The sequence below is a fragment of the Orbicella faveolata genome, unplaced genomic scaffold, assembly GCF_042242905.1.
Source record: "Orbicella faveolata isolate gen_17 unplaced genomic scaffold, um_ofav_v1 contig_47, whole genome shotgun sequence".
NCBI lineage: Eukaryota > Metazoa > Cnidaria > Anthozoa > Scleractinia > Merulinidae > Orbicella > Orbicella faveolata.
In genome coordinates this window covers 22,810,783-22,836,796 of record NW_028301577.1, presented here as the reverse complement: position 1 = coordinate 22,836,796, position 26,014 = coordinate 22,810,783, and the positions used below count along the sequence as shown (strand labels likewise).

Below are 26,014 nucleotides of genomic sequence, written 5' to 3'. Positions count from 1 at the left end.
AAAAAGGTGTAATTGAGGAGGACTAAGAAGAAACATGGATTTATTAGGAATTGGAAATGATGATTAAAGGAAAGTGAAAACCAGTGTGGGAGAACTTTGTCCTCTACAGTTTCCCTCCTCCTTTTATCATCTCCCTGGTTGGCCCAGGAGTCTACTCAGGAGAAAGCTAGCTTATTTAATTATGTGCATTAGTGAAGATATAAATACTCCTTTCAGTCTCAAGCTCTGCATCAAAATGAAGAAACTACAAAGAACATTCCCTCTTAAACTGAATTGGTAGACCTTTTCTATTACATCTGCAAGTAACAGCATAATGCCATTATTATTTATAATTTTTGATAATTATTTTAGTTATTTATAATATGATATTTACAATGAATTATTTCTCTGAGGCAAGTACCAGAAGTAGGATAAAAGAAACTAATTATCATGAGGGTCTATTTTGTTAACTAAATCGCCATGTAAATGCCACATTTTCCCTCAAAGGCAGACCATGATGGTGACGGTGTTGGCGATGTCTGTGTTGGTGACACTGATGGTGACTCTGTGTTGGATTATCAGGTATTAACTTACAGGGCATAAGTTAATATTTATTTTAATAGTTAATAATAATTATAGAATTATTTTATTATTACTTTGTCTGTGAACATCAGCAAGTATGGAAGTGACATTTTTTTAGTATCAGTTGATACAACATTATAGTTGATGTCGTGGACTTTTCAAGTTGCCCTGGGCTTGGTCTCCATGGACTTTAGGGCTTTAGGATGAATATTTGCTTGAGTGTGCTCCAATTATCAAGAAGATCTTTGAGCTCCAGGCCCCACATCGAGCTAGCAAAGAATAAAACTTTTGTAGCCCCCCACTCCAAAACGCTGACTGATTGAATGCCTTTAATTAGCTGTTACAAGTGAATGCCAATGATTTATTATTTTTCTTTTTTTGCAGGATGATTATCCAGTCAACAAGTTTTTAATCAACACTAACTTCAGTACTTATCAGGAAGTGATTTTAGATAGCGTAGGAAAAGTTCAGAAGCCTCCAAAGTGGATGGTCTATGACAATGGCCGAGAAATTGTGCAAACTGCAAATGGGTATTACACCTGTTGGCATTATTGATTAACCTATTTACTTTCGCACATTATAATCATTGCTTTGTTTGTGGACTTGAAGTTTGCTTGTGGATCAAGTCACGTACTGCACCTTGTGTGGCAATGTGAAATACTTTTAAAGTTAGATAGAGGACTGACCAGTGGAGTGTTGAATCAGTATGATAAAGTAAAACAATAAATGAAATCTTTATTTATCAACTGAATCCTTCTCACATTACACTACTCTACCATGGAACCTTAACAAATTACAAAAGATCATGGTAACACTTATTTAACATAAAGACCAAAATTACAATACACACTACATATTACATGGTACTATAAGTATTGAAGTAGAGAATGTAAGTTGTACATTAGGAACTTATATATATATTACAAGAAATGAAATAGAAAGTCACAGATAAAACACCTGTTCCCACATAAGAAAGTGACCAGGAACATTGCCACTACCCCTGATAAGATGCCACTCCACCAACTCTTACCATATATGTGGGCACCCACTTTGTAATTCAAATTCTTGCTAAAAGAATAAATAGGTGCTGGTAAATTTTTAGGAGAAACAAGACAAACCTTCTGGGAGGACTCGACTTGCCATGGAATAGCATGCCACCCAGGAGGACTTGAGAAATTTTAGGTTAAGTCACTGGCCTGCTAAGCTTGTTTTCAACAACATCTTCACATTGGAAATCTTAATTAAAAGTGTTATACCTTGTGTTCAATAGATCTTCATGTCATGAATGAAATGAACCATTCCCTTGTTCATTAGGAACCCAGGCCTTTTGTTGAGCTACGCAAGATTTGGACACGTGGACTACAGTGGAACGTTCTTTATAGCTGACAGATCAGATGATGACATTGCAGGCATTGTCTTTGGCTACCAGAGTAACAGGTCAGAGAGACATTTTAATTGGCATCATGTAGCAGAAAGAGAGATGTGCAAATCTGATTACCAAATGAAATCTGAGTGTTCTGAGTCAAATCTGACCGAGTCCAGTCAAATGCCTAATTAAGTTGTTGCTAATTAATCCCAACTTCAACAAGTAGTTTTTAGCACTGATGAGCAGGATTGAATTTACTGCCTAGAGGTAACAACAGCTATTCCACTCTGAAAGTCCCCTTATGGCTCTGGGAGTGATGTATGCAGATCAGAGAGTTCACATTTGATTTTGAGTTAATATTTTTTTGGTTTAGGAGAGACTCAATTCCGATGATAGTAGACATTTTGTGAAAGAAATAGATATTCAGGAGCTTCTAGTATGAGCATGGACACTGATTTTAATGGCAGAATTATTTGAACATACATCTGTCAGCCTCGTCCTTAAAGCCTGATTGTGCATTTTCAGTCAGTGGTGACCAAGCACCCTGCACTCTGGGCTAAATAACAGAACCAGAACCAGAACATCCTGTTTCCAGTTTGATTGTGTTTGTGCATCTAAGTTTGATAATGGCTTCTGAATTGGCAGAGAGATAGCAGCGGCTGTGATTAATTCTGGCCGCCTTATGATTTCACCCAGAGCAGGGCTGTCATTAAGTTTTGATTCACCTGTAGGGCCTTGATCTTCACACCCGGAATGACTTTGTTACGTTATGGGTGAATTGCATCAACTACAGCCAAGCTCACCCATAACAACAAGGGGCCATCAGGCATGCTCAGATGTAACAGGTGCTATGGGTATGGCCTTTATTGACCAAAAAAAAAAATGCAGAGGTCCTGATGATCGCTGCTTCAAGACCAAATACATTGCAAACTCTGCGAACAAGATTAAACATGCAAATTATGCATGCTTTTATTTCTCATCAGGCATTTTTATGTGTGCTGTTGGTGCGAACAAGATTAAACATGCAAATTATGCGTGCTTTTATTTCTCATCAGGCATTTTTATGTGTGCTCTTGGAAGAAAAAGACCCAATCTTACAATCTGCAAATCAAGTTGCCCTATCCAAGATCTGTTGCAAGGCAAGGCATTAATCTCATGGTATGTTAATTCAGATGATTTCAAAGTATGTGGGAAGTATACTAGACTCAAGATTATATCATTCTTTGAAAAATTGTTACTGTTTGGATCCCAGTGAGTTTTTCTTTTTGTGTTTGAATAGGCAACTACTGTAAAAGACCACGTAGATAAGCTGCACTCCAACATGGAGGCTCAAAACTAAATAGAGGCAACAAAGTTTGAAGTTCCAATGAAGTTCTACTAGCAAACAAGTACAGTTTCAAAACACTGACACAGTGGTTGTTGGAGCTTTCACATGGATTAAGTCTTTAGATAGTGAAATTTCACTCGTCACCCCTTTTTCTTTTGAATTCACCATATTAAAACTTAAGATACTCTCTCAATGCTAAGATAATCACTTCAAAGTAAAGGTGACATTTTCTGACGCAACTGTTAAATCCTTTAGGCTATTGACTCCAGTACTGGCCCTGGTGAGAGCTTACGTGATGCCTTATGGGAGACTGGAAACACCATCAATCAGACGCATGTTCTGTGGTATGACCCTGTTCCTAAGTGGGCTCCAGGCGTGGCATATCACTGGAGACTTCAGCACAACCCGGACTCTGGAAGAATCCGTGTGCGTTGGTACGAAGTGAGTATCCATTAAATCAGCCATCTGGCTCCAATTTTCAGCATCAGCTGATAACATAATGTAGTTATGTACCCGTTATTGTAGATGCACGTCACCATGCTCCACTTTATACAGTGTTTTATTGCTTGATTTTTTGCTTGCTGGTATACAGTGCACATGATTTTTTAGGAAAATAAGTAAGATAAAAAATGATATAAATGAACAGGAACCAGCAGAAGTGTTAGATTTTCTGGAGAGAAGAAAATGAGAGAAACCAAATGTAACCTTTGGAGCAAGGAGGAATCCAACAACAGACTCAACCCGAATAACATCATGACACCAGGCCATGGTCCAGGGGCCCGTTTCTTGAAGGTCCCGAAAACTTTTTGCACCCGGAAAGCCGTAGCAAAATCTCAAACCCTCTGATTACAGCGCTGTTTTATTCATGTATTCTTAATGTGAACAGATGTTCTCTTCATACAAGAAGTTTCAAGTGTATACACCTCTCTGTTTTTAGATACAGATTAACTGAAAATGGCTTTGCTGGCCTGAAAAGTTTCTGGGGCTTTCGAGAAACGTGCCCCAGGAGTTAAACTTGAGCCACATTGGTGAGAGGTGAAGGCTTTCACCACTGTGTCATCATAGTAGTAGTAGTATTATAGTATTAAGAGACTAGTTGTATTGCTAGCTAACCATGAGGTCACAGTGCCTCTCATTTCAGCTGACCCATGCTACTCCTTACTAAAAGACGATGGTGACTCAATTGTTTTGACCACAGGGTAGACACCTGTTATCAGACTCAGGGAACATCGTAGACAAACGTTACAGAGGTGGCCGTCTTGGCATGTATGTCTTCTCGCAGAAAGATGTCTACTATTCAAAATTGTATGCAGGATCCCCTGAGGTAAGGATAACAGAGTCACATCTAGAATGTCTGTAAGTATACATGCAGTATGATCTCAGATGTTTTTTGTCTAACTACACCAGTTTAGAGTTTTTGACCATACTTCAACAAACATAGCAGTCTAAATTAACATGATTCTAAATTAACCTAAGTTTGAATTGCTATCAGTGACATCTACTTGTGCTGTGATTCCTTTGTTGATAATAATTATTAAAAGAAACCAGGTGTTCCTTTTGACACCTTCATGTCAGTAAATTAAACCATCTCTAAATTGAGCCAACTTGAATGGGAACACCATGCCAAAGTAAGTGTTTGGTTCTACCACCATTGCCACCTCGACTGCTGCTGCTGCTGCCGCCACTGCTACTACCACTGCATCTGCCACAATGGTAGTGGTAGTGTTAAGTGGTAGTGCTTTTATAGCAGCTGTCATCATACCTGGAATCATGCTGATTTTTCTGATAAGAATGTCTTGTATTTAGCAACTTTAGCCTGCATTAGTTACTCAAGTACTGTTGAACCTGTCCTTATAAATTAAACCAAAATTTATATAAAATAATCTCTACCTTTAAGGACACTTGGTTCTCCCCTAAGGTGTCTCATATAAAAGAGGTTTGACATCCTTGCAGTAGTTATTTGTGTTACCATGGCCATTTATGATCTTTTTTTTTTATATATATAACAGATCAGGGATTATGCTCTAAGCTTCAATGGCACTAGTGATTATGCTGATATAGGAGCCCTCAATGAGATCCTAGGAGAGTCCAGCAGCATCACTGTGGCTGCTTGGGTTTGGATAACAGGTGCAAAGTGAGTATTTATCTGACATCAACAGCCCTGCCCATTTCACCATAAACAATAAATTACAGTCTGTTCCTGTGCCTGGGGAGGACACCTATATGAAAAGGTTGGGGATGCTTGTCATCATGCTTAGGGGTATCGCTGACAAGCCTCTGGCCCCAACCTTTTCATTTGCAATCCCCCTCCCAGGTTCCTTTGGAAAAGCTTGAAGGAGGCATGTTTGCAGTATATTTGCTTATTCCATCTTTGATGGTCCTGTAGGAGATTAGTTCTTCTATTCAATACATGGGCCATTAAAATAATCTGCTTTGGTCTATCCTTGGGTTCTAGCTTCTCATTACGTGCGACAGAACGCAGTTCTAATGACGTAATGCATAAAAATTCGAGATCTGTGTATGTATCTATCTATTGGGGGACACCAATTTGCCCCCTCCCCCGAAAAAAGATTCTTCACGTGCAAATTATGTCATCTCCATGTTTATCCATGTGCCCTTCTTTCGAGTGTTGTGCAATATTGTGGACTTTTGAGTGTTGAGGCAGCTTATTGTAGACTGTAGCGGATACTGAAATTGGTTATTTTTAAGTTTGAAGTCAGTGTTAATGGTATTTGAAAACCTTGCAGACATGTCTTCATGAAATGTGTACAACTGTTTGTACAAACACAAAGCTGTAGTTTGGCTGCGTGTTGTGTACCCTCTTCTCTTTGACAAGAACCAACGCTGCAGCTTCTGCTGAATAAATCAAAGGAGAAAATGTGTAGTTTCACTTCCCTCGCCTAGATTTCTGTGCACAAAATGTAGCTTAATGTGTAACATAAACCGAAGGAAGTAGTTACATAGGAAAAGAGTTCAACTCCCAATGGATTGCTCTGGTACACCAACATGCCCTCCGTTTCATTGTTTAGGAAGTGAAAATGCCCTGTAGCTGTTACCCCAAAGCCAAGGCGATTCAAAGTCGTGTTTGTAAACAAAATAATTGTCCTAGTTTTGGTATTAAATAAAAGCACGTCATCTTGCATACTGACAGAACAAGCATGATTGGTGTCGATTTACATGGTCAGCATAAGGTACGCACTGGGGACTGCGGACTAGGGACTACGGACTGGGTATAAAACATGGACTTAGGTATAAAACGCAGACTAAACATTACGGACTGGGCATGGAATGCGGACTCAGGTGTAAAATATGGACTGTGGACTAAAGGCAGCCTACCGACTGCAGTCCATGTTTTTTACTGACTGGTCGTAACTAATATTACATAATACATGTATAAATGAGAACAAACCCTCTCGTATGCACATGCTTTGCGATCATTTCATTTATTTTCGCCCCTGCTGAAGGAAGATCAATTTCATGCCTACCCAACAGCTCAAGCACAAAATCCTGTCCCTAGAATTTCTGTTTGTTTTACATACCAAACCTATGAAAACTCAAATGCACTCTTTAATCTACGATTATGACTGGTTTCATATTGTTTTATTTCTTCTTTGAGAGAGTCCTTGTTCGTGCCTCTCTTGAGCAAGGAGTATGAACAGGCCCTTAAAATTTTGTTCATCATGTGTCTCTCTGAAACTCCCCTTCCTAGCTTAGTTTTACTACAAAATCTGTTAACATGTGTTAGTACCTGGACACCTGAAAACAGCTGCACAAAAAGAAAGGATGCAGGGTTAAGCTTCTTCAGTCTACTGGAGTAATCTTGGAAGTATCAACATTTTCAATAAAATTGGATTTAACTACTAGAGTTCTATCTCTTATTACACTATTCCCTAGCTATTCTGTTGTAGATTGTGACTACCCTAGCTGTTTGTGGTTGTTAACAAAATGGGGCATTTTTTAGTTTTTAAAGTGTCTGTGAAGAAAATTAAAATAAAGTTTTAAACAACCAGCAGATTTATAATAAAATGATGAGATTATTCACTCTTGACTTCTATGTGCGATATAGTAGACTCTGGCTGTGCCCCGAGGCTCCTATCTTACGATAGAAATCTTGAGCCCATATCTTATATTTTATTTTTAAGCATAGCTTGGTTTCTGAGAATTTGTTTTAAACCAGCTCCTGTTTCTAGGAGACATTTAGAACATTTTCCACAGTTGTCTGGTGATACAGTTTTGACTTTAACTAGTGTTATCCACTAATTAGAACTAATTTAAAACTGCCACTCTGTAATCTCTTACAGTGGAAAGATCACTTGTGACTTGGCTCCAATCGACTTTGGTAGTGGGGCCCCTGATTTGGGAATTCTAATGCAGTCTAAAGATGATGACAAGGACTGGAAAATAACTGAGAAAAAAACTCCAACTAAATCCACTGGACCTACAGCTGACCATTCAACAGGCTCAGGGTATTATGGATATTTGGAAGCATCAGGAATAGCCATTGGAAGTAGGGTATGTCTTTTTGTTTAAAGCAAGGCATGATTTTGCAGCTCTGAAATCAACAAATTGATGAGTGCCTTCCCATTACAGTTAACCTCTGACTAGCTAGTAGCATTTAGATTGCTTTTGTGTACAATTTGTCAGTACCTGTGGTAGTGGCCTCATGGGTAGTGCACTTGCCTCTGGATCAAGGGGTTTGGGTTCGAACCCTGGCTGGAGACATTGTGCTGTGTTCTTAACTCCCACAGTGCCTCTTTCCACCCAGGTGTATAAATGGGTACTATCAAATTTAATGCTGGGGGTAACCCTGCGATGGATCAGCATCCCATCCAGTGGGGAGGGGAAATACTCCTAGTCGCTTCATGCTACAGAAATCAGAGATGATAGGCCACTTGGCTTGTATGCAGATTTTACCTTGTCAGTAACTAAACCAGAGCTATGACAACCTTTGGTAATACTTGAGACTGACTCATTTTTTATACTCCTGTGTGGAGAGATACAGTCATAAATGTCAGAGTGAAGTGTTTTGCCCATAAATGTAAGGAAAAGAAATTTTTTTCTCCTGTTAATCCTAAAAATTTAAGGCCTGGTTCAAACGTCGAACTTTTCATGAGCCGAACCTAATAGCACCAATTAAGTTCATGACGAGATTGACGTTTGAATCAATTAAGTTCGACACGTTCGACCCAAGAATTAAGTTCGACATGGCCAGTTGGTCAGTTCGACTACGGAGCGACTCCGATTCAATCGTCGAACTTTTCATGTACCAAACCTAATGCGTACATTACAAATACATTAAATAAATTAATTTTTACCCAGAGTTCTGCATGTTTCCCATTTTTGTCATGCGTACACAGCTTGTTTTGATCTTTTGGAACAAATGGTGGGAAGAGCGGGAAGAGCGGGAAGATATGTGTTCCTCTTGGTTCAAAGGCACAAAATATACTTGCTTGATGTGCATAAACCACTTCTGTTTGCAGTGTTCCGTATTTGAAAGCGATAAGAGTGTAGCGGGTTGGAAAGCAGGCAGTCCGGTGGCGTACTGCGAGTCATGTTTTTGAGAGAAAATGACAAAATAAATGAATCTTGAAGAAACCGACGACAGGAACAAACTGGATGAGCTTTGTCACAATTGAACTGCGATGTTCCTTTGGGAATAAGCAATAATAGAAGGCAAACCAAATTCAAAAATTGTCTTCAGTCGTTAAAGGCTAACTGCATCTGGAGTCGCCTTCTTCGATTTGTTCTACCCTTCTTGATCGCACTTACAAGAAAAGCAAGCTCTTCATTTCCACAATTCGTCTTTCCCACATTGTTTCTGCCATTTTGGTCAGCAATAACCGCCGTTTGCATTAGTGTCTCTTTTATTTTTTGCAATTTAGTTCGACTAAATAAGGTTCAACGTTTGAATCAACTGCTGAACTTAACTATTTGGGTCGACCCAAATTGGTATTAGGTTCGGCATATGTAAAGTTCAACGTTTGAACCGGGCCTAAGTGGGCCACTCAATGGATCATAAAAATTGGAAAATTAAGGTTATGTTCTGGTTTCTAGATCATCCTGAAGATACTGTACAAACTGCAACAAACAAGAATTATTTACCTTTGTTTGCTACTGTATTCATGCAAAATTTTTGCATTAAGGCTGTTAGGTTACATTTTGTATTTATTTTATGCCTGTCAAAGTTTCCTCTCCAAGCAGTTTTCTAGGCCACCTCTTTCAGTATTTGTCTTGTGCAGAAATAAATTTTAAATGGCAAGTACCCTTGTGAGATAACTTTAAGAATTCCTAGGAATTCCTAGGAATTTCCTAAGAATTCCTAGGAAAAAATTCCTAGGAATTCCTAGGAATCTAAGGTGTGAATTTTCACGGTAATTCGGACTCGGAATTCCTAGGAATTCCTAGGAATTCCAAGTTTACATAGAGCTGATTTGGAATTCCTAGGAATTCCTAGGAATTCCAACTGAAATATACTCACCTTGAAAATTCCTTAAAATTCCCAAAAATTCCTAGGAATTTCTGGGAATAACTTGGAGTTTGTAGGATTTTTTGAGAATAGGTTGGAATTTTTTGGAAAAGCTGAGAAAAACTGGGAATTTTGTATCATTTGTAGGTCAGACAAAATTTTGATGATTAATGCCCGGCATTAAAATAACAAATAAAGTCACTGATATCACATCAAACAGGTTTTAAATCAATGGTTTATTACATTTGCTTTCATGAATTTATACATAAGATTAACTATCCTGTTTCTTTTTCATTACATCAAGAATCAAAAGCAAAACTGAAAACAGATATGATGGTCAAACTTTTACATGTTTGATAAAAAGAGAACTCTTTCAGATAATTTACTTACTTTTTTGGTTTAGAAATCCAACAATTTTCCATTCACAAGATTGTAGCTTAAATTATTGTTATTATGTGGAACAAATCTGGATTTTCATGATTGTAAGGAATCAATGGTAAGAACAAAACTGAAACACTCCTTAAAATTAAAAAAGGCTGAGTTTGGGCAAACTTAGCTGCTGTTCAGTTATTTCTGTTGATTCTGCAGCTTCTTTTGTTGCCCTCTAATTAGGGTGTCAACAGCTAGCCTCTTAATCGTCATCTTTGTTGTATGACACCTAAAACAAATTTTAAAAAAATACATTACATTGCAATATATATGAGGTACTGTAAGACTGAGATCCAAATGTTTATGTGCTCACAGTTTAATACATGCAGCTAATTAAGACCTGACTGTAAGCTGGTTGAAATGTTAAAAGAGAAGACTTGATAATTGTGAAGGTGCTTGTATACTATTGATAAATATGTTACATAAATCTTGAGCTTACAGTTGATTAAATCAAGGTTTTCCTTCTTCTGTCAGTGTATCAACAACTCTCGAATTGAAGGATATATATATCACGGTTTTTAGCCAAATTTAGACATTAGAAATATTAAAAAAGACACTTACAACATTAAAGGAACATTTAAATAATAGAGTAAACACAAAGGAATATACGGATGGACAAAAATTGAAGATCAACACGGATTGCCATACAGTCAGGCTGAAACACACAGGAGACACGTATCAAACTCATGCACACTGTGGCTGCCTCGTCGGAGTTTTTGTGAAGAACTTTGACTGGGATCAGAGAGAACTGCTATATTTGTTTCGTTTGAACAAGTGTGGCGAGAGAAACTACTTGTTATTCGCAAATCAAATTGTTTAGGCACGCACTGACTGGGCAACCTAAATTGTTTCAACTTTGCTTTAGCCAGAATTAATTTCATACCATGACTGAGTGACCCACTCGTGTATGATTCGTGATGATAAAGTTCATTGAAAAGCTTCTGTCTAAATACAAGAATTTACTTTGTATAATATAAGGTTACTTGAATTCGATTACTCACCAAATAATTTTGTATACGGCTAATCTGCCCTTTGAATTTTTCCCCGTTGAAACATCCACGGTAAGACTTTCCTTTAGCTCCAAATCTTCGCCAAGAATAACTTGTTTCTCGTTAATGACACTCACCCTGTTTTCTTCTGGTCACAGGACCGCAGCAAAAACCATTTTGATATAATTTTGGAAGTGAAATCTACTAAAACGCACGAGCGATCAACCGTTAACGCTGAATTCAAAGATGGGCGCCAAAAGAGAATGAATAACTCGATCTTTGTCACGTTCAGTCACGAGGATAGTCAGGTGAAAATTGGCGTGCTGTGATTGGTTCCGTTGATCAGTTGAGGAGAGAATGGAACTGGAGAAGAAGGAGAGAGAGACTGGCAACGAGGCTGCCGGACCAGTCGCTTTCGATGGCAAGTCTGTTTCCCTTTCCACGCGATTTTGGTGGTCTTTTGAAAGTTGGGTCTTGCTTCAAAAGGAAAAAAACTACACAGACTTTTTAGGAAGAAATCAAGGAGGAAAATGGAACGTACTTTAACTGGTTGATCTGTTCTCGACGGTTGTCAAGATAACAAAGGATCGTGAGGCACTTAAATCAAGTTCACTGCAAAGGTAAGGAATCCAATTTTATAGGGATTTTCTGTTATGATAAGCTATAATTGTAAATAAATCAAACTAAGCGATGCATTGTGTGCTCTTTAAAAACCCCAAAAGCCGAAATTCACCTGAAAAGTTTCAAATCGACTTAAGGAAACGAGATAAATTCTGCGAAATAAGCTTAAGCTTGTTGTATTAGTCCACCAAATCTATTTTGAGAGCCCACATGTTTCAACACCCAGTCAGCACAATGCAGCAAGTATAAATTTGCAATGCTTGTCATTTTTTCCTTTGAATTATTTATAAGGATTAACATGATATGAGATCTATAGTCTTTTCAATACATCAAGATGTAGGTTTTTTTTATTTGCATTGTCATTTATTTGTGTCAGTTATTTATTTGTTTCCCACTGACTCAATCTTTTTGATTCGTTTGATTTTGTTGTGTTATGAATTAAAGTGACCGCAAGGACAAGGAAATACAAGAAACATATTGATGATCCCACTATGCCCATACCAAAATCTACAAGATTCGACCACAAAAATCGCTTAAAGCAGTCTTCACAGGCCTGTTGATGTCATCTCCCTCTCTTGCATCACTTTTTGCTGGAGATCATTTCCAGCACCATGAACAGAACACCTCAGAGTCTTCGGCTCACCTGAGTGAGATGGCTGTTGGCAAAAATGTTGTGGATGACTTTGATGGATTGTGGAGTCAACCTTTATACAAGAATTGAAGCTTCACAGAAGCATTTGATGAAATGGAGTTGCATATACCTGAAAAGACTACAGAAATACCAACTGATGTAATACACAACAACTCAGATTTGTCCACAGACAGTGATTCAGATAATGATGTTGAAGTTTCTAGTTCTGACTCCTCTGAAGAATTTGAGAACTCTGACACTGACGGCCATTCACTTGACTCCCCTGATGAAAGTGAAACTAATGGTTCCTAAGAAAAAGACATTTTCTGCCAAAGAATATGTCTGTACGGCTATTCTGGCCTTAATTTCAAGACATTGTATGACAATGAGAGGCTGCTAAAGATATCGTTGTTTTAATGAAACTACCGGTAATTTGTCCAGAGAATGTCACAGTACAGTTTTACAAATGTACAGCAGGTGTGTGGAAACTGTGAGCTTTTCATTTATGACATCTGAGAGAGATGTCTTCCTCTTTTTCCTAAATTCAAAAAGGATCAAGTCAAAAATTGTTCAACAGTGGGCTGTGATGGGTATGTGTGTGAATCTACAATTATATTAAATATATACATGCATATATATACTTTTGGTTTTATTGGAATTGTAAATAATATATATTCATTTATGCTGACAGGAATTTTTTGCTTAATCTATTTATCAAATCTAAGAGCATCCATTTTTCTATCAGTTAAACTCTGGGTGTTTGATTTAAGGGTCCATATGGGCACATATACACTAACAAATCATGTTGGATCTAAAAAGCAATGTTATCAGTGCTATAGTTTTATGTTGAGTTGTCAGACTTAAACTGGAATTAATGTACATTTCTTTGGAAATAATTACCTTGGAGCTTGACAACAATAAAAAAGGATGGAACTACAGAGAAATGATCGTGTTGATTTTTACTAATGTACGGAAATTGATTCATGCACTGAGTTCATCTTTAATTTTGACACTTTGGAAATTTATAGAAATTTCCAACAATATTTCATGTGTTTTAGCTATTCCCCAAAACTCCTAGATATTCCAAACACATTTTTTAAAGCACTCTGGGAAATAATAGGAGTTCCAAGGATTATTCCCAATAATTCCCAGTCATACTTTTCACTATTCCCAAATATTCCCAGAAATTCCAAGGTCTTGGATTAAGCATAATTTGCATGGCTTGGAATAACTTGGAATTCCTAGGAATTCCCAATAATTCCCAGTCATACTTCCACTATTCCCAAATATTCCCAGAAATTCCAAGGTCTTGGATAAAGCACAATTTGCATGTCTTGGAATAACTTGGAATTCCTAGGAATTCCTAGGAATTCCTAGGAATTCCCAGACTACTGGGAATTTATTTCGCAGGGGAACTGCTTACTATATTTGTTCTAATAACGAACGAATGACACTTTATTTCAATAGGTTGTATAATTACAGTCAAAGACCGTAGTCTCTCTTATAACACAAACAAATTTATGGAATGTACTGGCAATATTATTTCATTGATGATGCATTCATTATTTTTTTCTTGCCAGGCATCACTTGAGACACCCTGGTTCACTGCTGGTGAAGGATGCAATATGAGTTTCTTTTACCATATGTCTGGTAATTCCATGGGAACCCTAAGTGTAGAGATAAAAACAGTAGATAAAATGTGGTTCATGGTATTCCGGAAGGCTGGAGATCAAGGCAACACATGGTATCAAGGAACTGTTGATCTCTCGGTAAGAATAATTTTTTCTTGTTGACAAATTGCTTTCATTAAGCCCACATAACAAAATATGGGAGTACCTCTTCCACTGGGATTCATCCAGTGTCTTATAAAATGAAAAAAAAAAAAAAAGGAAATCGTTTAGTTCTCCACTCAGTCTGGTAGAAGTGTAGATAATGAGGACTATAAGTATTAATTTTGTGAAAGTCTGAAATTCTAGTTATTTCTTCAAGCTGCAGCATGTTCTCAGAATATTGGTACATAGAATCTGCATCAGTACACTGTAGTATGATTTCACTCACAGTGCTTTCAATACCAGTTTCTGAGGGGTGTCAATCCTCCTGCTATTCTTAATTATAGTTGCCACAGAAATCAGTGTCTAAAATTCCCCTCACTCATGCCTTCAGATGAATGTAATTTCCATGACCAAATAAATGTAAACTGACATATTAATATAATAGTAGCCTGTGGCTTTTCCATCCATTTATTTATGTGCAATAAGATTTCAATGAATCAATACAACAATAATTTCAGTTTTACCATTTTCTCCTTCTGTCTTCAAAACATCAACTTTCCCTAACACACAATAAAATTCCCAGACTGCTCTGAGTTATTATAAACAACTTCAGAAGTCGTAAGATAAATAATTATGCATTGAAAATGGACACATTCTGACCATGAACAAGCATGTCCCTTAAAATGCACAGGAAGATGGAGCTTCAGGATGGCATCAATTAATCCCCTGGGGGACTCATGTCTACAGAACATCAAAATGTATGCACAAATTATTTTCAAATCTGTGTATATTTTTTTCTTGTGGCAAATAAATGATGATGATGATGAAAATGCCTTCAGTTTACAAGTAAAACACTCAGCAGAAGTAGACATTTAAAAACAGGTGGCTCCTTAGTAGAGTCACCAAGGGGATAGAGCTATTAGTGTCTATATTATGGAGGTGTCCATGGTATGCAGGTAGAGAATAAATGAATTGTGGTTAATCTTTAATTGGGACCAGGGGAGAAAAACTGTCTGTTTGACTGTAATATATTATCCAGTATTATGGAGGTGTCTGTAACTGATGTGATCTTATGCTGAGCAAATAGACACAGGTAGTTTAAGGGCTTTCTTTATCCTGAACATGAATGTAATATGAAAGGTCAAATCACTGAGATCAGTTGTGGTCAGGTCCATGTAGCTGGTGCATTCATTTGAAATTTCCTCTGGAACATTGCAATCCCTGAGTTTAATACCAAGCACTGTCTTTCCTTCAATGGCATCAAGAATCTGAAGGCAGAAAGACTCATCAAACAGCTCTGGTGTGAGAATAAGGATCATCCTTGAAGCATGTGTTGGTGCCTGTCTAGATCTGTTGGTGGTGACATTATATCTGTTTGTTTCCAGCATTCCAGTTAGCCATTGTTTTACCCATAGCTGATCCTTTTTGCTGTGATAGATGTGAACTTGGGAATCCTCAGGCACTACATTACAGGAAAATAGGTTGAAATTTATTGTACAAATAGGCAAATTCAATTTTGATAATAATTATTACAATGAGTAGGCACACTTGAAAACAAGTCTAGTGGTCGCACAGAATAGCAACCAAAAGCAAATATGTCTTTTTTGAACTGGAATACAAACTAATTAATTCTGACTTCCAATCGAATACAGCTGTCAATATTCGGCTCGATAATACAAATTAGTGAATAAATATGCTATTAAATCTAATTTCACACAAAATTCTCACGACATTACCAGTCTCAATGTCAGAAGAATGTCTTTTGTCCTTATTATCAGTCACAAAGAACCATGTAATTATGGTCTCTTATTTCATTGCTGTTAATCAATCATTTGTAAAATCCACACCCATCCTGCAAAAGGTGATTGGAAATCCTTAGGGACTGACAGGGGTATCCAAAGCAACATGTTTTCGAGGAAAATGTGAAGCTAAAATGAAATTTCCAGAGGGGTGGGGGTTGAAACCAAGAACTCTTCTGTGAGGGCTGGGAGGTTATAGATGAATTTTCTGCATCAACTCATTTAATTGTTGTCGTCATAACAATCATCACTGTTACTGTTATTGAAAGGTATTGTTGTTACTTTATTTTGTTTTGGAAAGAGATGAAAGACTGAGGGGAAAGACTGATAAGGGGTGAATTTCATAACCAGACAAATTTTGCAAAACATGGTTACCGTAAATCCTCAAATTAGCAAGCCCCCCTCAAATAAGCGCCACCATCAGATAAGCATCCCTCCTATCGGCTGAAATGTAAAATAAGTGCCACCCCTCGAACAAGCACCCTCCTCCCCCCCATTTTGTGGATGAGTAATGAGACAACAAAGGATGTATAGTTTTTGTCATGTAATATTAGATTTGTACATTGTTTCAGTTTGTGAACATGTTAAGTGAACACGTTGAAGATGTTAGGTACTAACGGTGCCACCATTTAAACTTTACGATCAGCTTTTTATGTCAATTAAAACAGCTTATTTTGTTGTTTACAAGCAGATGATGCATTAAGAAATGATCATGTCAGGCCACGATTTGGGATAAATGAAATAAGCGCCCCCCATCTTCTCCTAAATTTGAAATAAGCGCCCTGGGCACTAATTCAAGGATTTACAGTAAGTAAAATATAATTAGCTTACGTGTTTCTGGATCAATGGGTGGTTTGGGTATCTTCATCCTCAATGGATATCTTGCACTGCTACTGGGTGTCCAATGACGCAGGTCCGGCTGCCACTCATTCATGCCGTTAAGTGTGTATACATCATTGTCCAGGAGCCATTGAATATGTGCTGTTCGATATTTGACAGCTTTGTTGTCTCCTTGGGTTGAAAACTCATCAAATTCTACAACATGATTTATTCAATTACAGTAATTCTGTGTACAGTGGTACGGGCCATGAAAATTTGGCCATATGAATGGGGTGGCTGTATTGATAGGGTAGGGTCAGCTTTCAAAATGACTGGTCTAAATTGAGTGGAGTCTTAACAGATACCTCACAATTGAATGTGAAAACAACAGTTCATCAAGAAATGCAGATATAATTTAAAAAAAATTGAAACTTTAATCAGTACATACAATATTAACAATGGAAAGGTGAACATAACTGGTTTGAGTGGCCGTATAAACGGGGTCAAATTATAAAGCATTATACAGGTTGGGATTTCAGAACGTGGTCGTTTGCTGTATTAACGGAGTGACTGCATTAACAGGGTTTTGTTATAAACAAATGTGCGTACATTTCGCAATTGGCCAAAATAAGGAGGTGACTGTAAGGGAGGGCTCCACCGTAGTTAAGGTTTATATGATTATAGGAATCATCAAGGGTGTTGGCAAAAAAATACCCGTAAAATTGACCAGTCACAGCATTGAGAGATAAATACCTATACACTCTGCAGGGTATCCCCTTGAGGCAGGACTCCTATTGGCCAGTTTTCTTTGCTTGTTTCGTTTCTCACTGCACCAGCTATCACAGTATGATGTCCTAGTGTAAGAATTAATGTTTGCTGCAGATTTGTTACCAGAGACTTCACTATTCGAGTGACAATAGCTTCTTGAGGACATGATACAACTGACAAGAAAAAAATGAAAGATACATTTTTCATTTCTCTACTTTTAATGCATAAGGTATTAAGCAAATGATTATTAGTCGAGGAGCTCCTTCTGAATAGCATAATTATGATATTTTTTTTTACTCCAAAAGTATTTGTTAGTTTCTAAATAACATTACCGCCAAATGCGTAAATTCTTGTTACAATGAAGGAATGACCCTTGGCTGGTAATTTGGGCTTGATTATTTTTAACTCTTCAGTATCTTGTTCATCGCCCTAGCTATAAGCATTGTCACTTTAAAATTATATTAAATTTAAGAAAAATTTCTATGTATACCTTTGGATGGTCATAATTTACTGTTAAGTTTCCTTTGATATTATGTTGTTCCTTTTACATCATGTTGTTCTTAAATTTTATGAAGGACTGCTGACATAAAAACAGTATAGATTTGGTGGTAAAATTTTTTAAATGTTAGATATATCAATTATCAGAGTGTAAACATCCAGCACATTAGATGGATATTTTGTTGTGTGTACTTTGAGGATAAGTTTAAACAAGTCAGTCAACTGATATCAGCAGAGCAATAACTTAGTTGAAGTATTCTGGTGAAGAAATACAATTTAAACAAAACATTACTTGTATGCACTTACCTTAAACTCTACACCAACACTATTGAACATTTGTTAGATTTTGTCACTATGGAAATTCACTGCATTTTTAATTAAAAAAACAACTGGAAAAATTTTACATTTTTCTTATTGGTTGAACTTGTTAGAGGGTTTTTAAATATTTCAGTATTTCAACAGAGATAATTTCTCTTAACTTTTCTGGTATATTGTTATGTTCTTTAGAAAGAGAATTTAAGAATTTATCAGCTCACAGTTTAACTGGGGGCTTAGGAATTAATTAAAGCAGGTGTCAAAATTATTGTTTTCAATTTCAGTGATAAAATATTCATGTGTGGCAGAGCTTTACATCATGTGTTAGTTACAAGGCTTTTACTTTCCTGGAAAAAAATTATTGAAACTCAATGATAAGTTTAAGAATATCAAGATTTTGGTTATCCACGCTTAATTTAAGTATTGTCATGAAAACTAATGGAAGGACAAAGTTTTAAATTTATTTTTAGAGGTTTACATGCCTGTTTATGATTGTGTTACATAATTTTGTTCACAAAGAAAGTTTGACATTCATAATTACATGTCTGTCAAACCCATGCCTATAAAAAGAATATAGTATGTAAACAAAAATTGATTAGCCCTGAACCCTATGGAAATTGCAAAATGAGAATATTAACATAAATAAAAAAAATATCGTATTTTATCTAAGAATGCAGATCACATTTATCCTTTATTATGTAATAAGAACTTCTCAATATGTTCTTTATATTTATTAGCAAAAAGATTTTGTCATTTTATAATTAATTTACTCAGGGGACAAGGTAGATTTACATTTGGTTCAAAAGAATATAATTCTACTAGCAAATTATACTGCTAGAAGCTTAAACTGCTGCAAAATAGGCTTCATTACCAGCTGTTGTCCAGGCAGAAAGGAGCCCATGGATTCAAGAGAGTGGCAGAAATCCAGCCTACCAGCTTAACTGATACATAATACCCACTGGTTTGATAGTATACGCAAATATTTTGTGTGACGTACCAGCATTTGGTATACAGTATTCACATGCATGGTTCCTACATTAAGTATATATAATGTAGCTAAATACAAATTAATACATCAATTTGAAACATGCCTTTACCTTCCTTTCAAACTCTTTTTCAGGTTTACGAAGGACTTGTTGCTGTACGATTTACCGCAGCCAGAGGAAGAGCTAGATACAGTGATATTGCCTTGGATGACATAGTGTTCAGGTAAGGTTGGTCAGATCAGTGACGCAGATGAGTTAGGGTAAGACTTCCTCAATAAGATGCCTCCATAATAGTACATCAGTGATTTTGCAATGAATGCTCCTATTCCAATAATCACCTCTTTTCATCACCACTTTTCTAATAAGCTGATCTCAATTCTAGTAAATGCTCTCCCACACCCCACATTCCAATATCTGCTCCCATTGTTTCATGCCTGGTTTTGTTTTGAGCTAGGACAGATTGCACTAGAAGATCAGGGCTTGTAGTTTAACCATTTAAAAGAATTTTCCAAGAAAGATAAATAAATATGTACTCAATCAAATTGTTAAAAAAAAATTTTGGTTGTGTTTTTTTACTTGCCCACCCCCTCTCCCCTCCCCCGTCCCCAGTTTGGCATCTCCCAAAGTTGACAATTCACTATTTTGATCGTTGTCACTCTTTAGTGCAAGTTGTGGTTCTGACAAAGCTTGTCGCAGTCCAGATGTTATCCCCATCTTTGGAACTAAAGAAGAAACAGGTATATGTCGCCACATATAACTGCTCTTTATGAACCTTACAAATGTCCTGATGACAAGATAAATTTTCCTGCTAAATCAGTGTTTGTTATAAGAAAAGGGAAAAACCTTTACTCATTTGAGGGTTTTTTTGTTTTGTGAAATGGAGAGTTTTTTTGTGAGATAAACATATAGTGGTGTTACTGTGGCATCTAAAGCAGTAGTGTCCTGTGTTGCTAGTCTAAACATGTTTCAAATTGTTGATGTTATTTATCAAACACGAGAGACAGTGTTTCATCGGGATATCCAAACACCAAGAAGAAAGCTGAAAATACGACGCTCAGCAGAGTATTTTTGATGAAATTTGAGGTGTTTGGATAGCCGATGAAACACTGTCTCAAGTGTTTGATATATCTTCTCAATCGAAACAAAAACTAAGGAGTAAATGAAGCAGTAAAATCATTGAAATTTATGCTAATTAAGACCGGGTATCCGAACCTCCTTCACGGTTGTGATTTACTTTGTTTTAACTTGATGAATTATTGAGTTTGAGAAGTTTTGTTGCAATATCCCATGAAAGGTTACTCTTGACAGTCATCAAGTGTTTCTTATATGTTGGGGGCTTTATTAATCCCATTAATATCTGAATGAAATTATTGTGTCTTTCTTAGGCATACATTTGTCTGTGAGTGGTGGCAGTATTCTGGGTGGAGTGAACACAAATCAGTCTATCAGAGGCAACTTGTCCTTTACATACAACACCTGGACACATGTGGCATTACAGTATAATGATCAGACCAAACAACAAGTAAGTCCTCTTTCCATCCAGTAACATGACGGGATGGTAAATGGTAAATGCGAGACTTTGTGAGATGGCAAGACAGGTATGTTTTTTTTTTTTGCAAGCTGAGTTTTTACTTTTTAAATAAAGAGGAGACATACAGACTCTAAGACATTCAGATGTGATGTGTAAAAGGGTGTAGGAAGATTGCAAGTTGCGAAGTTGTAAGTTGGAGTTGCAATATTATTACAAGTTGAGAGTTGGAGTTGTGAATTGCTAGTTGTGAGTTGCCATTTAGCAGTGTCAGAGTCATAATCTGTTCCAGGCTCTCAGAAAGCCAGAGGGCGCAAAAAGGCGAACCTAAAAATAAAAGGGACTAGTAGGGATGGCAGAAGCTAAGTGTTTACACCCAACCAAAGTAACTGGGCATTTGTTTAACACCAATATCAAGGAAGTCATCAACATTTTCACAAACAAAAATAATTTAAAAGTGGTAGGCTACCTCAAAGTGAATGCAAACCTCAAAAAATACTGCAATAGTTAACAAATGTAGAAAAGTGCAAACAAGGTTAGATGTTGAATAATGGTAAAGATAAGTAGTGAAAAATACAGAGTAGATCCAAAATCCGGATTTTAAAAAAGCATTCATTTTAAAAAAGCACCTTACCCTGATGTTTACAGCATCATGTAATTCTTTCCTGTTTCTTTCTTTTTCCAGGTTCTGTTTGTTAACGGCAGAGTGGATCAAGTAATGAACAATGTTTCAGCCTCCTGGTTGCCATCAAACCTCCTCTTGGGAATGGATGGTTCACAGTATATGGCTGGACAGATAGATGAGGTACAGCTGTACATAACTTAACCTATCTTGGGTTCTGTCATCCAGGGTAAAGAGACTTGTAAATTGAGTGGACATTCAGTTATCTACTATAAACTAACTCTTCAAAGTGCATTGATCAGTATGTGTTCAGATATATGTCCGAACTATGGATATGGTGTGGCTTAGTGGTTTAGAGGGGGCTGGATTTGAAATCTTGAGGCCTCTTGTACCCCACAATTATTTTGTTTAATTATTTTACTGCGCCTTTCAATAACACGTGGACTCTAAAATTCAAAGCTCAACTGACAAATGCGTTTTTCACCACTGTCAATCAAATGTTTGGTGGCTCGTCCCAGCCTCCAGCTACTGTTGAACACTGTTCCATTGTCTGAACTGTGCTCAACGATTTGATTACCGCGTGCTCGGCAGTAGAGGGAGTCCTCCTCGAACATTTGATTAACAGTAGCAAAAAATGCATTTGTTGGTTGAGCTTTGAATTTAAGAGTCCACATGTTATTGAAAGGCGCAGTAATACTGCATCCACATTTATCGCAGCAGTGTTAAATACATAGACACTGAAATAATGTCATCTGTTGTCATAAATTCATACAGGTCCAAATCTGGAATGCCGCTGTCAATGTGTCTGTTTTCTATGACAAATACTTGAGGGGCACTGAAGAAGGGCTGGTCAGATATTACAAGTAAGATGGAGATAAAAAACATATGTACAAAACTACAACCATCTTGACTCTAGCAAAAAAAGGAACAGTGGCATAAGCCCTGATTTTTCTGAAAGACAGCTTTATTAACCTTTTCAACACCTGTGCCCTGACCTACCAAGGTGCATAGTGTTGAAAACAGACTTTGATCAAAGCCTATCATTTCCAAGAACAGAATCCCTTTAGTTAAATGCACGTCTTTGGAAACTAAGCAAATCACAGTTGATCTTCTTTACATGTCAAGCTTAATAGGTGCAAGGTAAAAACGTATATCAGGATCAATATAAATTGTAAATTTTCAGATTTTGTAAAATTAACACTTGTCATTGTTAAATAAATGAATGTCACACTTTGTCTAACAACTTCTCTGTATTAAAATTGTCTCTGTATTAAAAGGTGTAGTGAAGGAGAAGGGAAGCAGTTAAAAGACAGCAGCATGTCAAAGAAGCCTGGCTCCCTTCATGGAACAACATGGCTCTCCTCATCGTTGGAACTTAGCAAGCTAAACTGAACCACAAGAATCACCTTGTGTGCTGGTTTAGATACACATCGAGTGATTAGTGTACTGAACCAGCTGGACAGCCTCCAGTAATTCGGGCGATGAGCAAGTTTACCATGAGTTTCTAGTTTGTTATAATGCTATTAAGATCAGTCAAGTTACATAAAATTATTAAGTAACAAGTAATGACTGATATTGTCTGGTAGTTGTTTGATTTTTTTCATATGTTCTTTATTCAACATCTCTGAATGATGTAGCCCCACAGTTTAGATGTAGAAAAGTACTTTTACCGACATTTTGTAGCTTTTGAATTGGTTTTCATAATAACAGCAAACAAATTCAACACCTTTTCACATTCACTTTCAGACAATCTTCAATTCCTTATGGACATTGCTTTAACAATTTATTTCCTCTTAAGTCGGTTGTTATTGTTTTATCTTAATTTATAATTTTTTCATATTTCATACTTTGTTACCCTATATACTCCATGTTCGTGCTTTTTATTCATTATCTGTCAAAGATTGCTGACTGGGAAATGACCTGCAATCAAAAGCTCGTAATTTTTTACTAATTTAACCAGAACGTCCCATTAAAACAGCTATAGCAGTGCAAGCCATGGATACCAGAGTGGCTTTTGTACACGTAGGCATTTTTTTAGGTTTATATATCAAGTAGTATTGAGCAGTAGACTAAAAGGTGTTCCTCTTTTTCCCTAGTTGATCAACTGAGAAAGTGTGAAGAAAAATGGCTGTGAGAACTGCCAAAAAAAAAAAAAAAAAAATGGGGAAAGAAGGAATGCCCCGACCTACATTGTAAAACATACATACATACATCCATTTTATTTTGTTTTCAAATTAAAATTACAATTATAACATGCCCACGGATAGCTGAGCTAATCTAGGCAGGTCATGTTTATACAAATTATTAATATACAACTAGGTACAACTAAATACAACCGAAGGCAACAAGAGAACTAAAGAGACTAAAATTGACAACAATGACTAGTAAAAGTAAAGATTGTTTGAGCAACCCATTTCTCCTGACATTTCCACAGGCCAAGCCTTAAAAAATCATGAAATTTCTCACAGCATTCTTTGGTAAATGTTAGGTTCCCAATTTAAAAAAAAGTGGCAGTCCATGATTTGCATGAAATAAAATTTTCTGAATGGAGAACATTTTTTTTAGAAAGTCACAAGAAGTATTAGCTTTGATTGTAGTAAACAGATTTTTTCAGAAAGTCACAAAAACCATAGACTTTGCTTGTAGAGAACAAGAAATCATTTAAATCATATCCTTTGTATTTACTATGAAAAATAAACATATAACCAAAGAAACTCTCTGAAAATGCAATATTTATTAGACAGCTTTCCAAACTTGTTTGTCTTGTGTTTATTCTTGTTACAAGGCTATCATTCCCTTATTGCAGTTCCTTGTTTGTCAAGTTAATACTGATAACATTGGCCAAACTCTTACTCTTGAACAGTCTTTCCTTACATTCAGATTAACAAAAAACTTACACTTAATCAGAAAGCTGATAACACCATGTTGTATCTTCATTACAAAATCAAGAAACGTACATTTTTATGGTTTCCTGAATCTTGCAAAACACACAAGTATAAACTTCTTTCAATACCTCATGTATGAATTGCACAAAACAATTTGCCTGACAAGATTACTGTGCTGTGGATAAATCCTTGGGTGGCCATTTTCCCTCTTTAATGAGCTTTTCTTTATGCCTTTTAATCTTCTGAATTCTTGTATACTGTGGAAAACAAAAGCATCAAGTGGCTTAATGAGAATAACAAGACAGGCTTCTAGTACTGTTGCCTACAAAGTACAGTTTCACCTCCACAACAGCTACCTTGAAAACAGAGAAAAGTGGCCATTGTAGAGAGGTAGCTGTTACGGGGAGGTAAGGATGTAATATGACACGCGTTTTTCTTGCGGGAGAGCCACATTTTGTTTTTTTTTTTTCAAAAAATGCTTATTTCAGCATATACAAATCAAAAAATGTATCAATAAAACAGAAATCTAAAAGAAACAGAAACCAGCGGCACATGGTATGGATCAAGTTTGGTGACCTTTTACGATACAAAATGGGGTTTTGTATACACTATTCATCAGTTGTTGATTAACACTGGCCATAGCCATTGTGGAGAGGTGGCCATTCAGCATTGTGGAGAGGTTAAAATATGAGTGAATGTATGGACTGTCAGCCAGGACCAAAAGAAGTGGCTGTTGTAGAGAGGTGGCCGATAGTGTAGGTTTGACTGTAATTTCCTATAACCATTATCAATTGCAATTGGTTGAGATGCTTGTAAACAATAGACTGCTTTGATTAGGGGAATGCTGCCTATTTTGCTGACAGAAATACAGTTGGACCCTGCTAATTCAAACTCGGTTATTTCAAATTCCCTGTTATTTTGAACTCCAAAACCATTTTCCCTTGGATTTGTCCTTCAGTCATTTGTTTGCTTGCTTGCTTAAGCCTTTGGATTCCCTGAGGAACACAGGGCTGCGGTGGGGAGGAAGTGTTTTGCTTGTATGTTTAGCCCAGCTTACAAGCAAAGCACCCACCCCCACCCCTCCCTACCCCGGCAACATAGGTTTAAAGAACATAGGTTTAAAGAACTTAATGACAAGCTTACCAGTTTCTTGTGGTGCAAACATTCAAGGTAATCTTCTCTGTAGTTTTGACATTGAATCCACTGATCATTACGGCCAACTTTTACCACGCATGCGAGAAAATCGTCCCAAAATGGCGCACAGCGCGGTCTATTTCCACTAAGTCCCGGACCTTCCGCCATTAGGAGTCCTCTAATATAAGGCTCTCAGTGAGACTACAGAAACGAAACGAAAGAGATTAAGCTACCTTTGAACTGATAAACATGTTCGACAAGCTAAACCCGACAGTGTATCTTGAAAATGACATAAAACATACCAATACAATTAAGGACAGTGAGGTATTTTTGTCAGTTTACTTCCAAAGAAAACAATATGTCGCCGCAATATACGGGGATTTTTGAAGCGAGTATCCGCTGAATTTCTTCACACGGGCGCAAACCCTAAGGTGGCGCCACTGCGGCTTTTGTTTTCCAAATATGGTTTTGTGCGTGCGATGACATTTTCCCGGGAAC

The 26,014-nt window shown here is 37.0% G+C and overlaps 3 protein-coding genes and 1 long non-coding RNA gene across 4 annotated transcripts in view; 1 reads left to right on the top strand and 3 right to left on the bottom strand.

Annotated features, from left to right (window-relative positions):
• Positions 1 to 24,211, top strand: part of LOC110045487 (thrombospondin-2-like) — a 32,954-nt gene extending 8,743 nt beyond the window's left edge. Inside the window, exons 8-22 of the mRNA XM_089280261.1 lie at positions 487 to 561; positions 946 to 1,091; positions 1,876 to 1,998; positions 2,983 to 3,085; positions 3,510 to 3,695; positions 4,453 to 4,578; positions 5,264 to 5,388; positions 7,556 to 7,766; positions 13,971 to 14,159; positions 19,482 to 19,570; positions 20,011 to 20,084; positions 20,733 to 20,869; positions 21,561 to 21,680; positions 22,272 to 22,360; positions 22,775 to 24,211. Of these exons, the coding sequence (XP_089136387.1) occupies positions 487 to 561; positions 946 to 1,091; positions 1,876 to 1,998; positions 2,983 to 3,085; positions 3,510 to 3,695; positions 4,453 to 4,578; positions 5,264 to 5,388; positions 7,556 to 7,766; positions 13,971 to 14,159; positions 19,482 to 19,570; positions 20,011 to 20,084; positions 20,733 to 20,869; positions 21,561 to 21,680; positions 22,272 to 22,360; positions 22,775 to 22,889 (1,908 nt within the window). The 3' untranslated portion in view covers positions 22,890 to 24,211. The remainder of the gene's footprint in view (positions 1 to 486; positions 562 to 945; positions 1,092 to 1,875; positions 1,999 to 2,982; positions 3,086 to 3,509; positions 3,696 to 4,452; positions 4,579 to 5,263; positions 5,389 to 7,555; positions 7,767 to 13,970; positions 14,160 to 19,481; positions 19,571 to 20,010; positions 20,085 to 20,732; positions 20,870 to 21,560; positions 21,681 to 22,271; positions 22,361 to 22,774) is intronic.
• On the bottom strand, positions 9,938 to 13,798 carry LOC149097668 (uncharacterized). The gene is made up of 2 exons (XR_016204333.1): positions 11,151 to 13,798; positions 9,938 to 10,378 (listed from the first exon to the last, which is right to left on the bottom strand). It is a non-coding gene; the product is annotated as an uncharacterized LOC149097668 (long non-coding RNA).
• On the bottom strand, positions 14,613 to 18,037 carry LOC110045486 (uncharacterized). Its single transcript, XM_089280274.1, has 3 exons — positions 17,534 to 18,037; positions 16,793 to 16,996; positions 14,613 to 15,624 (listed from the first exon to the last, which is right to left on the bottom strand). Exons 1-3 carry the CDS (start codon positions 17,712 to 17,714, stop codon positions 15,233 to 15,235), a joined length of 777 nt encoding a protein of 258 aa, XP_089136400.1. The 5' UTR covers positions 17,715 to 18,037; the 3' UTR covers positions 14,613 to 15,232.
• A 1-nt stretch (position 24,212) lies between the features above and the next one.
• Positions 24,213 to 25,920, bottom strand: LOC110045488 (uncharacterized). The gene is made up of 3 exons (XM_089280278.1): positions 25,819 to 25,920; positions 25,526 to 25,717; positions 24,213 to 24,639 (listed from the first exon to the last, which is right to left on the bottom strand). Exons 2-3 carry the CDS (start codon positions 25,682 to 25,684, stop codon positions 24,550 to 24,552), a joined length of 249 nt encoding a protein of 82 aa, XP_089136404.1. The 5' UTR covers positions 25,685 to 25,717; positions 25,819 to 25,920; the 3' UTR covers positions 24,213 to 24,549.
• Positions 25,921 to 26,014: the final 94 nt, after the last annotated feature.